At 51.5% G+C, this 13,087-nt stretch overlaps 7 protein-coding genes across 7 annotated transcripts; 4 read left to right on the forward strand and 3 right to left on the reverse strand.

The window, feature by feature from the left end:
• Positions 1–123: 123 nt before the first annotated feature.
• Positions 124–2,670, forward strand: EDD37DRAFT_680226 (arginyl-tRNA synthetase; the record flags this gene model as incomplete). The annotated part of the gene is made up of 3 exons (XM_062819710.1): positions 124–182; positions 207–251; positions 277–2,670. 3 exons carry the CDS (start codon positions 124–126, stop codon positions 2,264–2,266), a joined length of 2,094 nt encoding a protein of 697 aa, XP_062670881.1. The 3' UTR covers positions 2,267–2,670.
• A 1,473-nt stretch (positions 2,671–4,143) lies between these two features.
• EDD37DRAFT_373105 (uncharacterized protein) lies at positions 4,144–6,968 on the forward strand. The gene has a single exon (XM_062811985.1). The coding sequence runs from the start codon at positions 4,523–4,525 to the stop codon at positions 6,512–6,514; it is 1,992 nt and encodes a 663-aa protein (XP_062670882.1). The 5' UTR covers positions 4,144–4,522; the 3' UTR covers positions 6,515–6,968.
• Positions 6,969–7,517: 549 nt separating this feature from the next.
• Positions 7,518–7,999, reverse strand: EDD37DRAFT_649334 (uncharacterized protein; the record flags this gene model as incomplete). Its single annotated transcript, XM_062818125.1, has 2 exons — positions 7,518–7,767; positions 7,821–7,999. 2 exons carry the CDS (start codon positions 7,997–7,999, stop codon positions 7,518–7,520), a joined length of 429 nt encoding a protein of 142 aa, XP_062670883.1.
• On the reverse strand, positions 7,917–8,787 carry EDD37DRAFT_373187 (Sedlin). The gene has a single exon (XM_062811987.1). The coding sequence runs from the start codon at positions 8,639–8,641 to the stop codon at positions 8,123–8,125; it is 519 nt and encodes a 172-aa protein (XP_062670884.1). The 5' UTR covers positions 8,642–8,787; the 3' UTR covers positions 7,917–8,122.
• EDD37DRAFT_373171 (coiled-coil domain-containing protein 55-domain containing protein) lies at positions 8,787–10,430 on the forward strand. Its single transcript, XM_062811986.1, has one exon. It carries the CDS (start codon positions 8,933–8,935, stop codon positions 10,145–10,147), a length of 1,215 nt encoding a protein of 404 aa, XP_062670885.1. The 5' UTR covers positions 8,787–8,932; the 3' UTR covers positions 10,148–10,430.
• EDD37DRAFT_372905 (3-oxoacyl-reductase) lies at positions 10,183–11,358 on the reverse strand. The gene is made up of 4 exons (XM_062811981.1): positions 10,879–11,358; positions 10,621–10,793; positions 10,399–10,541; positions 10,183–10,340 (listed from the first exon to the last, which is right to left on the reverse strand). The coding sequence occupies exons 1-4, from the start codon at positions 11,206–11,208 to the stop codon at positions 10,219–10,221; spliced, it is 768 nt and encodes a 255-aa protein (XP_062670886.1). The 5' UTR covers positions 11,209–11,358; the 3' UTR covers positions 10,183–10,218.
• Positions 11,359–12,023: 665 nt separating this feature from the next.
• Positions 12,024–13,082, forward strand: EDD37DRAFT_649338 (inositol-pentakisphosphate 2-kinase; the record flags this gene model as incomplete). The annotated part of the gene is made up of 1 exon (XM_062818126.1): positions 12,024–13,082. The coding sequence occupies one exon, from the start codon at positions 12,024–12,026 to the stop codon at positions 13,080–13,082; it is 1,059 nt and encodes a 352-aa protein (XP_062670887.1).
• Positions 13,083–13,087: the final 5 nt, after the last annotated feature.

Genomic DNA, 13,087 nt, shown 5'->3' on the forward strand with positions numbered 1-13,087 from the left:
CTCCGGCCGCTTTAAAAATGGCCAGTCGCTGCCTTTGATATTTTTGCCAAGCACTCCGCTCCAACTTTTCAATTGGTTCAAACCTGTTCGCGGACTATCAGAAAAGATGACTCTGTGAAAAGAATGTCCAATGTCCTTTTGTGCTCGTCCTGCTTCCATTTCTTCTCCTCTCAAGTCTGCTGGTAACCTGGTTCGTAAGCGCATAGCCTTAGGGAGCCATCACCGAGATCACCGCTGTCCTCCGAAGCCAAGTCAATCTCGATCCAATTGGAGGAGTGTCACCAACAAAGGTCTCAAAGTCCCAAATCAGCAGTGTCAACGCTTCTCGATTGTCTCTGCGGCAAAGTACAACATGGCGGCAGAGATTAGTGAAGGGTTCACATCTCTGTCAATTGGGCAGATGGCCAAAGCAAAGAATCCCGTCGACTTTTATCGTCACCACATTGCAGAGAGGCTAGCACCGATTCTGAATCGAAAGGATTCTGAACTTGTTCCGTTGCTACTATGGGCAACCACTTTGGATAAAGGAGATCTAAACTTGCCAGTGGCCGCCTTGCGAGTCAAAGGAAAGCCACCTCAGGATCTGGCCAAAGAGATCGCTGAATCTTTCCCAACCTCGGTTGATACACTGGTGACCCTGATAGCCAATGGCCCATTTGTGTCATTCTTTTTCAAACCAGAGCACCTGCTCAAGACGCTCATCCCCGAAATTCTGACGAGTAAGACAGCATACGGCACCAATCCAGTTTCAGGCCTGAAAGACCCGTCGGATCCCTCGAAAGGCCAAAAGAGGGTCATTGTGGAATTCTCGTCGCCAAACATCGCAAAGGAGTTCCATGCTGGCCATCTCCGAAGTACGATCATCGGAGGCTTTCTTGCGAAGCTGTACACCATTATGGGGTGGGAGGTCATAAGGATGAACTACCTGGGAGACTGGGGCAAGCAATACGGTCTATTGGCCAACGGCTTCAAACAGTTCGGAAGCCAAGAGGAGCTGGACAAGAACTCTATTGCACATCTTTTCCAGGTTTATGTGCAGATAAACAAGATCAAGAGCGCGCAGGACGAACCTATCAATGAGTTGAAGAAGGAGATCAAGGAAAAGAAGGCCAAGGGAGAAGACGTCACTGAACTGGAACAGAAGCTCACACCCCTTGTTGAGGAGAGTGAGGACGAAAAGGCTCGGAAATATTTCAAGAGCATGGAAGATGGAGATCCGGAGGCGCTTGCTCTGTGGCAGAAATTCCGAGACATGAGTATTGGCAAATACCAGAAGACCTATGCACGACTAAATATCGAATTCGACGTGTATTCGGGCGAATCGCAAGTGAAAGCAGAAAACATCAAGAAAGTCCTCGACAATCTTCTGGCAAAGAATATCGCAGAGGAGTCAGATGGTGCTCTGCTGATAGACTTTTCCAAATTTGGAGCCAAAAAGTTGAACAAAGCCATCATTGTGCGGAGAGATGGCACTCCTCTGTATCTGACGCGAGATCTGGCTGCGATCCTGGAGCGCCACGACCAGTACCACTTTGACAAGATGATCTATGTTGTTGCTGATCAGCAGAATGAGCATGTCGCACAACTATTCAAAACAACCGATATCAGTGGTCATAAAGATGTAGCCGAAAAGTGTGAGCATATCTCTTTTGGCATGGTCAAAGGTATGAGCACGCGCAAAGGCACGGTGAAGTTCCTGGACGATATCATCCAGACGGTCAAGGACACGATGCTTGAGACAATGATGAAGAACGAAAACAAGTACAATGCTCTGGAAGACCCAGATGCTGTGGCGGACATTCTTGCCATCACTGCCATCATGGTGCAAGATCTGACAGGCAAGGTTCGGAACGGTTATGAATTCAACATCAACCAGATGACTGCATTCGAGGGAGACACAGGCCCATACCTGCAATATGCGCATGCACGATTGTGCTCGATCGAACGCAAAGCCAATGCAGACTTGAGTGCATTGGGTTCGGCTGACCTGTCATTGCTGCAAGAAAGCCATGCTATCAACCTAGCCAGAGCGCTGGCGCAATACCCTGATGTGGTGCTCAATACGCTCAAGACCCGCGAGCCATCGACGTTGCTGACATATCTATTCAAAATGGCTCATGCTCTGAGTTCAAGTTATGACCATCTGCAAGTCGTAGGAAGCGAGCCCGAATTGCAGAAAGCTCGTCTGGCATTATACGAAGCTGCTCGACAGGTCTTGTGGAATGGCATGACTCTGCTCGGCCTAACACCGGTGCAGCGCATGTAACACGCCGGATGTCGACAGCATAACGAGGCGATAATAGCGTCATTACGGGTATGATCAGGATTTGCAGCGGGAAAAGTCGGAATGCATTGCTGCACCACGTACAGCCGCATGGCTCCGACCATGGTCAAGAAGCAGAAAGCGACAGGGATATTAGTTGACTGATCGACTTGGGTCCATCCGGACTTTGTCCAGCCGAAAATGATTAATCCGAGCTTGATCCGATTCTCCATGGGGTTGGCAAACCGGATGATGTGCTCCTAGGGCACTCTCGAGGCTGGCGGCAGTTCATGCACCTGTACGGACTAGATATTAGTCAGGGGAGGGTTATGCTTTCAACGTCACAGTGCATTGGGCGGCCATGGATGGAGCTTTATTACTCGTGCCACCACCTGGGTTTGAGGAGGAAAGGCCGCGGCTTTTGATGGGTGAGAATGTTTGGTTACGAGCCGAATGAAAGGAGAAAGTGTAAGATATTGAGACTGCTGTGGGTGTTTGCAATGGGTGGTGCATCTGATTCGATATACACCGATCCAGACCCATAGACAGCACATAAAGAATTAAAGATCTCTCCGTGTTATGAAGGTCTCGCATGACCATTTCGAAGCGAACAATGTAGGGGCATCCTCTATAGGCATTGTCTCAATACCATGAACATGCATGCAGGCAGCCACCCCGCATTGTTCTTTCAACCAGAGTGGCATCAGCAATGCTGTATCACAACATGCTCCACTGTCCAAACACCATACACCATAACTCCACGTTTCGTGAAACCTGGAGCATGCTGGGATGCTGAGGCCAACAACGACGCAGGCGTGACGCTGTCCAAGGCCACAGTTGCTTATTCTTGTAAGCCTGGAAATTGTACTGGCCACCATCCATCAAAACCGCACGCTTCTGACGTTTAAGCAGAATGGGGTGAGATAGGAATGCCAGACGGCGATGAGTGATGGCCCCTTGCTTCTGGGCACTTGTCATCAATTGGCGAAGCGGGTGTTGATGAAGATTTCCTTCCTGCAGGTGCCTTCTCTGGAGTCTGGAGCCTGCAAAGTCTTACTCGCGAAGAAGAAGCGTCTGGCTTCAATTGGCCTGTATTGTCCATTCACAAGGCAGCAACATACACCAGCCCGCATATCACGCAGCTAATGGCATACCGGTTGGCTCTAACACAATCTCACCATTAGCTTCTCACGCAGGAAATGGTCGGTCTCGCCAGTAGCGGGATGTTCAACTTCCACCGAACCCTGCTTCCTGCGAGTAGTTGACGACTATTGCTCTCTCCAACCTCTACCGTTCGTCATACTGCAGTCACCACCAGGCAGGACTTGTCTGCCACTCAACTTTCCATCTGGTTCAATCTGTCCGCGTCGCCTGCCTGGACTTAACGCGTGGTGGCGTTGATGAGAGTGACTTTTTCCTAAGTGTTCAACGAGAATTAGCATAGACGCATTCGAGCTTCTCTCGTTTTCCACACTCTCTCGTCCTCTGGCGCACACCAGCATCTCTCCACACGAAGTGTCCTTTTCGCATTTCCAAGTATCTGCGCTTCTCCTTCATTCTCGTACGCGGACAATTGACAAACAAATCGAGATTCTCTACGATACCATGTCAGTCACATCGACCTCAGAAGAATACGATCGCGATTGAGCCTTCTTGCGCTGCTGAACGCATTGCATCGACCGAAGCACAGCGTGCCGTGCGACCGGAATCGTGCAGATCATCTACGAGCATATTGACACAACGTCGGATGCGGAACACAAAAGCTGCAATTCATCGGCTCAATCACAAGACAACCAGAAAAGCGCAGAGCATGAAGTGACCTGGGTCCATTGAGCGAGATATCCACGCGGCATGGCCGCCCATCACGACGAGCACGATTGAAAATTGGGAATATAGGGAAAATCAAGTATATCCCGCAAACCCAACATTCTACAGGACAGCGACAATATTGTCGTCACGGGCAAGAAAGAAGCAAAGCAACGGGGTAGCCACAGCCCACGCAGAGACTGCCCGGAACGAGCCAGCAGCCGCGAGCCGCGCCTGGACTTTTCACCCGTGCCAAAAGTACTCCACGCTAATCGTCAATCCATTCTGGGCGGTGGATAAGCCTGGAGAAAGAGATACCATAACCCTGGCAACTCTTTACCCCGCTGAACCGTCCACCTCAAGGACCACATTCCTCACTGGGATCTGCTCTACACAGTACATCCAACTTACCCTTGCAGTCTTCGGTCATTGATTATCGCGAATACCGCGCTCATGCCAGAGACTGGCCGTCGTCAACCTCGTGTAGCTAGTGTTGAGGATTGGGATGATGATGCCCAAACAGCTCTCCCTGGTTCTCGAACAACAGCCAATGTGGCCATTAAGCGACCTCAGCAAGAATTGACTATCAGGTCGCGTGAACAGAGAATTTCAGGCGATGCCATTGACTCAGGCTATGCTAGTCGAGCAGACACTTTAGTCAGTGAATCAACAGGTCGAAGCCGGAGGAAGATGCTCGATTTGAAACTCGATACGGCCATACCAGAGAGGGAGCGACAGCCTTATGGTAACCCCCAAAGCGCTCCCGCAAAGCCTTCAACACGTCGACAGTCATCTTCTCGAGATGACAAGGACCTCAATGCTGAACCACGACCGGCCAAGGCCAGAGCCATCGTCCATAAGTGGGGTACCTGTCAAGTTTGCGATCATTACGGCGAGCACATCGACATCCAACAAGAAAGGTCCCGGACATCAAAATTCGCTCCTTCACCATCATCTCCTGATTCGGTCAGACAAAGCGCACCGAGAGGCGTCAGAGACGATGCCGCGCTATCGAGTCGTCCACGACGACCGTCTTTAGAGAGGCAGCCTAGACCCATAAGCATGGCTTCAGCACACCAGCCACCCGCGCACTACTTCACTCCGGCTATTTATGGCACGCCGGTCGTCGCCTCACCTGGATGGGCAACTCCAGTCACACCAACAGTGTCATTCAATCCCCCAACTTACTCATACACTCCGACATCACCGTTACCAGGCAGCTCCTTTAGCTATCAACAGTTCCCGCAATACGTCGATGCGCCTCATCCGATGGATCGTCCTCCCAGTCGAGGAAGTCGTCGACCTAGTCCAGTGAGACGATCGAGCACCTATGGCGACCCAGTCATCAGACAGAGCTATCCTGATGGCACCACCGCAAGGCTAGAAAGAGATTCACCGAGAGAAAGCCGGCCTATACTCGCCTCACGGCAATCAGTTCGCACCGTTGAGAGTGACCGAATTGCTATGCCACCGCCACCTCCACCTCCATTGAAGCAGCAACAACCCGAGATTGTTCTTGTTCGTAGGCCGAGCAATAGAAGGGCAAAAACATACCACCCCTCAGAGCCGCCTGTACGTGAGCGTCGTTATGAATCAGATCACTACGATGACGAACACGTTGACGTGCCCAAGTCTCGCGGTCCTCCTGCTGGCACCAAGGATAGACGAGAGCCTCCATCGCTTCCTCCGTCTTCATACCGAGGACCAGGCTACATTGATAGCCGCGATCGACCCGGCTTAGCGCGAAACTATACTACACCGAACGCAACAACGAAAGTGGCTTCGAGCAAAGTCCATGAAGCACCTCGTCGGAGTACACTGGCTACAGTGCCGTTGGAGCAGAAAGCGGACGACGTTGAAGAGTACATTCGCCGCAGGAGCAAGACCTCGAGTGAACTGACTGCTGAAGCCCTCCGCAATCTCAACAAGGGAAACACGAGCTCCAAGTCCGAGACTGGCAGCAGTTACAGTCACAAAAGTCTCCAGTCTTCCTCCAAGGATTCGTCTGGACGTGGTAGAAGTCATACAAGCGGCACGAGGACAAGCATTACTCTCCCAGGCGGACTTAATATGAGCATTCCAAAGGACTATATGGAGAAAGGCCGTCCTCTCAGCATCAATGTCAATGGCCTCGTCCTGTCTGTCAGCGCCGAAGGACAACAGCATGTCAAAGAGCAGAAGGCGATTGACCGTGCTCCAAGTATCAACAGTCGCGAATCGAGAAAGAGCTTATCAAGCGGCATCTCCAGCAGAGGTAAAGAGCGCGATCCTACTCACGCATCGCGACGGCCTTCTGGCGCTTCTTATGCGGAAGACAGGATACCAAGTGTCAGATCGAGCAGACAACCCAGTCGAGCCCCGAGTGTCAGTCGACAAAGCTATGAATATACCACCCGCCGCCAGAGTGTGGACTACAAAGGATACGAGGACATCGCAGGGGCCTGAAGTGCACGAGCCGGACTCCACTTTGCGCAGCCGGCGCGCACCTTCGTTCTCATTCTCTTCTTCTCACTATCTTCTGAGCTGTCGTCCTGAATACCGGGATTACCGATACTGGGGCAGGTGATCTCGGCGATTCTTTTTCGCGTCCAAGAGCCATACGGGTTTCGGACTGTTCTGCGTTCCTTCCCTTTTGCTATGCCTTTGGAGCAGTTGTCTTTTGCTAGAGACCGACTTTCAAACGTCGAATTAAAAGTCTCAAACACTCTAAAAGTACAATTGAGCTTCGATGGGTGGCACTATTTTCAATCTGATTGGGAAGTTGCAGGCGGGATGTATTGGTGTTTGCATTTTGTTCGGAGAGTCTGAGTATGACATTGCCGAAGCTGGAGGAAATTCTGTTCATGTCTGTGTTACTTGCACGTTTTGTGGAGGATTAGTCGCGGTTGACGTCGCACGGGCTTCTACAAGCTGAGTCCTGTTCGATGTTGCACCAGCAATGCGGATGGATCAGCTCTTTGCGTCAAAAGCAAGATACCCTCCCAAAAGCCTGGGCAGGAACGAAATGCTGTCCTGGCGGGGCTTTCTGGTTGTTTTGAGGATGTCTGGCATCATTGTTGAGAGTGGTTGGATGTTCAATGATTTGACGGCCGTAATGAACAAAGTATACGATTTTGAAGCGGGTTTTGCGCCATTGTCTTAGTGAGCGGTAACATGTCTGTTTTACAAATGTCGTTTGGAGAAGGCAAAATGGGGTTTCAATTTGAGAACCCAGGCCTTTTCTGGTCATGAAAGAAGAGACCGCTATGGGTAGCCCCTTCAACGGGTGGCTATCTTGGAGGTTTCGGTACAAAAGAATCTGAAGAACTTTCCTCCAGCCCTTTGTGCAGCCCTGCCAGTGGTAACCGTACAATCCTAAGGATCTTTTATCGGCCCTGGAGGACTTACCCAACTCGGACGACCTGACTCGCTTTTGAGTCCCTGAAAATATACTCTATCGCTGTGCATTTTAGTCTTCCCTTGAACGAAAGCAGGAGAAGTCCTTGACGAGTTCGACGACAAAGTATGCAGGAACCCAGAGGGTGACTGCGAGGACTGGAAGCAGGATCTGCGCCCATAAGGGCCAGTCGAGGTAGTTGGCTGCTGAGCGGCGGATGATGGACGGGGCGTAGGATCTGGGGTGGAGATATATGGGGGCCATGGTTTCGTGGATGATATTTGGAGCAGGTTCTTCCTGAAATCGCACGGCTCGATGTCGTCTGAAATGGTGATGTAAGCTTTTGAGCGGCGACAAGGATGTAGTCGCATTTACTCCTTAAGTTTGATGGATCCGCGGGGCCTTATGTTCGAGTATATGCTGTGGCGGACAGCATATGCCGCTGAAGCTGACTCGACGCGGACGAGGCCAAATGAGCTGCTTGAGCCGGGATTGTGAAGTCCAATGCTCGACACTGAGGGAATCTGTTCCAACTGTCGCTCAATCAGGGCCATGGATAATGAGTAATTTGTGGTTGGCCGCGCATCAGATTTGCTAAAATGGGGGCTTGCCTTCCTTTGTTTGAAATCGACGACCGCAAACAATAGCCACACAAAGGATACGTGGTCGAAGCACAACTATAACCACTTTCGGCCAGCAGCAGTGACTCGTTGTCTGAACACGGGACTCTTGATAGGTTTCCCGACACTGTAAAAGGGGTTCATCAACGTCTTGACCCACACTTCGAAAACCTCGGTCATGAACTGGCGAATAGCCTCCTCGGTCTGAGGGCTGGTCGGGTTCTGAGGAATCGATGTCGCGGATATAGTCGAGGCGCGATTCCCAGCGGATGCGTTGGTCATGGCGGAAGGTTGGTGAAGAAGCATGAATCGCACGTTCGTCCCCGTGATAAAGCAGCTGATGTGTGAGTTTGTCGGGGCGTAGTTATCGATAACCTTGAGCCACATGTTCGGACTTAACCATTGGACTTCATCGACAACGTCTAGGGCGGCGTGCACGACGAATTGGTTCATGTACCGCGATGTTTCGCCGTTGCGAAATCGAGCGACGCCATCGCCGCCAGCTTTGGAGGTGCCGAACGTTAATTCGAAGAGCGGCGTGTCGGTTGGGGAGATGATGACGAAGTAGTATGACATGTTGCAATGGTGATGATGGCACAGGCGACTTCAGCTCAGCCTGGGTACGTCTGTCGCGGACAGCGTCGTGAAATTCGTGTTTGTTGGCATATATCTGTGAACGTGAGAGATATCGTGGGAGACTAGATGTCGGACGAGGCTGAGATGGACGCCGGAAACGGACCAGCAGAGAATATCTGATCAGGCTAGCTTCAGCCTTGTGCATACCGTCACGTGATGACTACTCTGCAGCCAAATTTCATACATCGCTCTGTTCCGTCGACTCTTCGACCGTATATTAACTGATTGAGGATGCCTGCCCTTGCTTTCGGACTGAAGGCTGGCAAGCCGCAGTCTGGTGGTGTCAAACCTCCACAAAAGCGAAAAGGCTTCTTCGACGAGGAGGAGGAGACCTCACAGACCGTCCCTCCACCACAATATGGCGCAAAGAAATCCTCCAAGCCTCTCCGACCTCTGAGCGCCTTCGACGATGACGATGCTGACGAGCCTTCTCAAGACACACCTCAACAATATGGGCTACAAACTGCGAAGGGAAAACCTGCGGCGCCAGGAAATGGTGCCGACAAGTACACCAACCTTTCTGCACTGCGAAGTGCGAAACTGCATGATAAGGAAGCCTCGACTATAGACAAATCGGTCTACGACTATGACGCCGTATACGACACGTTCCACGCGGCCAAAGAGAAGAAGTCGACCAAGGAAGAAGCGTCAGGACCCAAGTATATCGGCTCGCTGCTGCAAAGTGCCGAGGTTCGCAAACGAGACCAACTACGGGCGCGGGAGAAACTGTTACAACGAGAAAGAGAGGCTGAAGGCGATGAGTTTGCAGACAAAGAAAAGTTCGTGACCGAAGCATACAAGAAGCAGCAAGAGGAAGTAAGACTGTTAGCAGAGGAAGAGAAGAAGCGTGAGGAAATCGAAGAAGAGCGGCGAAGAAAGGGCGGTGGTATGACGGCATTTCATAAACAGATGTTACAGAAGGACGAGGAGAGGATGCGCATGATCCAGGAAGCAGAAGAACAAGCCGCAAAGAAGAAAGAGAGCGGGTCAACAGAGGAGGCAGAGATTGAAGAAGAGAAATCTGAAGCGAAGATCGCGGAAGAATTGAACGAGCAGGGAACGAGAGTCGTTGTAAATGACGACGGAGAAGTTGTCGACAAGAGACAGCTCCTTTCTGCCGGGCTGAACTCCGCTCCGAAGAAACCTGGCAAGGAGCAAGACGCGAAGAAACAAGACACAGCTCGTCCCGAGGAGTACCGGAAGTCTTCCAAGGCGCAAGATGCACGACACGCCCAGCGCGAAAGACAGTCACGGATGGTGGAACGACAGGTTGAGGAGATGCTTGCGAAACAGACTGAGGCGGACCAGGAAGAAGAGAACGCAATACAAGACAAGACTAAGAGTAAGGTCACGGAGGCTGACAAGATGGGTGCTAAAGAGAGGTATCTCCAGCGAAAGAAGGAGAGAGAAGAAGAGGCCAGGAAGAAGAAGGAGGGAGGCGGTTGAACCGATACACCTTGCATTGCTTGCGGTATCGAGTATTTCTCATCACCAACATATCTGAGGCGCATCCGTGGCTACTGTATGAACCACCCACCATCAACAGCAATGACCTTGTTATGCACATACCCGGTCTTGACCATCCAGACGACCGTCTCAGCGATTTCCTCGGGCTTGCCGAGTCTACCAATCGGGATTCCTATGCAAGTTGTGTTGTCAGTCACTCGGTCGCCCAGTAGGTGGATGTCAGCACATACTCGCAGCAAGTTCGGCATTACTTCCAGGCAGCATTTTCGTCTCCTCGATCAGGGCCGGCGCCACACCGTTGACAGTGATGCCTTTCTTGCCATAAGCCCCAGCCAACCAATGTATCAGGCCATGCATTGCGGATTTGGAGGATCTAGCAACAGAACAAACAGTCAAGATTTCGGCCAACCAGACACCACGTACCAGGGATGGAAAGGGGAGGAAAGACGTACGCATAATGTGGACCAACAACACCGCCCGTGAACCCAGCGACGCTGGAGCAGAAAATCACACGTCCCCATCCCTTCTCCACCATATCCGGTATGCAAAGCTGTGTGAGGAGGAAAGCAGTCCCACAGTTGGCGCGCCACGTCTGCTCAAATTCCTCGATCGAAATATCTGTGATCTACAACTCGCGTGGCGAGCGGTCAGAAGAGTGTACCTAGGTATGCTATGGGTGACCACCGAACACTTTTTGGTGGGAGACTTACCTCTTTGACACCACTCTTTCCCATCGTCAACCCAGCGTTGTTGAACAGGATCGTCGGCTTGCCCATCTCGCGGACGACATCGGCGTGCAATTTGCGTGCGGCATCGTATGAACTCAGATCTGCTTGGAATGCCGATGCCTTTACGCCGAGGTGCTGAAGTTGTTCGACGAGTTCGCGCGCAGTGTCCGCGGCGCTGTTGTAGTGTACTGCTATTGAGCAGCCTAGGCGTGCGAGGGCGAGACTTGTCGCTTTGCCAATGCCGCCTGTGGCGCCGGTGATGAGGGCAAGGTGTGGCTTGAGGTCGGTCGTTAGGGTTGACGGTTGGGACATTGTTGCTAGTGCTGCAACCGTGCTGTGACCGTGACGCAGTGCTGGGGAGAGGGTCAGGCTAGCGGGACTGGGCTTGGATTTGTCGAGTATTGAGGGCAACGCACAGAAGGAAGTAGATAGTACTTCTCTCCGTGAATAGATACCTTCGATGCTGTTCACAGACTCTCAATTTCTCACTGGGCTGTTTTGAGATGTACTTGGAGGGGCTAACTGAGAGGTCTTGTAAGTCGATACTGGGGACTTGTGTCTCCTTGTCGTCGTGTACCGCAGGCGGACCAGAAGGCGTAGTCTGCGAATTGATTCGGATGTCCCTCCCTACTGAGATCAATGATGCAGTATCAGACCGTCGACTATGTGGAGATCAAAGTATCGACAATTGTTTGCTCGAGGACATTGTAGACGCCGTGATGGCGGAGGAACGTACCGTACCCAAGGAGATGTCATTCCATGTCCGGCGTCGTCTCTCCAAGAACGATCGACTGTGGAGAAACAAATCGCTTGATAACTTCAACTCTGGCCGCTTCTGCTTCTCAAACCTCATAACTTTTTGTACGTCAAAACTCACGTTCACTTTCCGACATGATTCTCTAGAATTCACACATTCGTTTTACGACGTAGGTTCGCTTCACACTGTCCTTAGTTGGTGGGGTGGCTTTGGGAACAGGCAAATCAAGTATGGCAAGGTCTAGAGTCGACAACTTCGGATAGAAAAGGATCTCAAGAGACAGCCTCAATCAAGGAGTTTGGGGATCATCTTCTACCAGCACCACTATTGTCAACAGCTTTACTCGTCAGATGGTGCTACACCGAGAACTATGACGACGGAACACCAATCGTTACCAAGCCGCCCTTCGGCTCTTGGTGGTGCCAGTCTCGAACTGCATTACCTGGCCGAAGGCGCCGCCAACATCATATACAGCGTGTCGGTGACATCGCCTGCACCACTGCAAGCGCATTCTCACTGCTACGTTATGCGTTTGCGCAAGGATTTGCCCTCCACAAAACCGGCTGTTCAGACCATGTCTGACTTCAGAGAGCGCATAGTACCATTGTTTGCCGGGCACGAGGCTCTACTCATGGAGCAGGCACTGTATGAGTTGAACCCAGAGATGATTGAAGCTGCGAATCGAGAGCTGGTGGAAATGGACAGTGTAGATCTATCCGCTCTGTCGATTAACGACGTCAACGCACAAAGCAGGCCGAATTGGAAGATCAGGCACCATCACAGACGGCACGTCTATCTGCCGCCTTATGAAGAGGAACAATATGGCATCTTGATGCCCAATCTCCATGGTCCAGGAATCGATTGGTTGGTCGAATTCAAGCCAAAGTGGTTGGTGCAGAGTCCCAGCGCACCCAGAGATGCACGAAACTGCCGAACTTGTGCGTTGAATGCAATGCGCAGAAGAACAAAATTGCGTCAGGGTCGAGGTGATTCCGGGTTCTGTCCAATGGATCTTCTCGAATCGGGTAACATTCTCGAGGGCGCCCTGGCTAACATCTGGCCAATGCAAGAAGGTGTTCAGGCATTTGCGGCCACATTTAAGGCAAAAGTCCAGCCTGTGTTGTCACATCTGAAGGCGCTCCAGCAAGCGCATAGATCGGTGGGGTTGGAGGACTTTCAAACCCCTGCTGGGAAAGACTTTGGTTTGGCCATGGCATTGAGAGACTGCAGTGTTTTTCTGGTTCTGCGGAGACGGGACGAAGGCGGTGGTGTAGACTTGGTAGACGTCAAACTCGCCGATTTGGATCTGAAGACGACCGACGGAGGAAAGGTCCAGAAATGGGCACGCATGGAACAAGAGTTGCTTGATGGTGGATGGTATTACAGCGCTGAAGATTCCAATTGCGCCTTGTCTCGTCATAAATCGTGAATCGC

Source organism: Exophiala viscosa (genome assembly GCF_022695815.1).
Source record: "Exophiala viscosa unplaced genomic scaffold EDD37scaffold_4, whole genome shotgun sequence".
In the NCBI taxonomy this organism is placed as follows: domain Eukaryota; kingdom Fungi; phylum Ascomycota; class Eurotiomycetes; order Chaetothyriales; family Herpotrichiellaceae; genus Exophiala; species Exophiala viscosa.

What these genes read in the sequence shown, in the direction of transcription:
- EDD37DRAFT_373105 (XM_062811985.1), top strand. Translation starts at nt 4,523, where the DNA reads ATGCCAGAGACTGGCCGTCGTCAACCTCGTGTAGCTAGTGTTGAGGAT.
- EDD37DRAFT_372905 (XM_062811981.1), bottom strand. Translation starts at nt 11,208, where the DNA reads ATGTCCCAACCGTCAACCCTAACGACCGACCTCAAGCCACACCTTGCC. An exon ending in GAAAGAGTGGTGTCAAAGAG is followed by an intron (nt 10,794 to 10,878) that starts GTAAGTCTCCCA and finishes CGCGAGTTGTAG; the next exon opens with ATCACAGATATTTCGATCGA. An exon ending in TAATGCCGAACTTGCTGCGA is followed by an intron (nt 10,341 to 10,398) that starts GTATGTGCTGAC and finishes CAACTTGCATAG; the next exon opens with GAATCCCGATTGGTAGACTC.
- EDD37DRAFT_373171 (XM_062811986.1), top strand. Translation starts at nt 8,933, where the DNA reads ATGCCTGCCCTTGCTTTCGGACTGAAGGCTGGCAAGCCGCAGTCTGGT.
- EDD37DRAFT_373187 (XM_062811987.1), bottom strand. Translation starts at nt 8,641, where the DNA reads ATGTCATACTACTTCGTCATCATCTCCCCAACCGACACGCCGCTCTTC.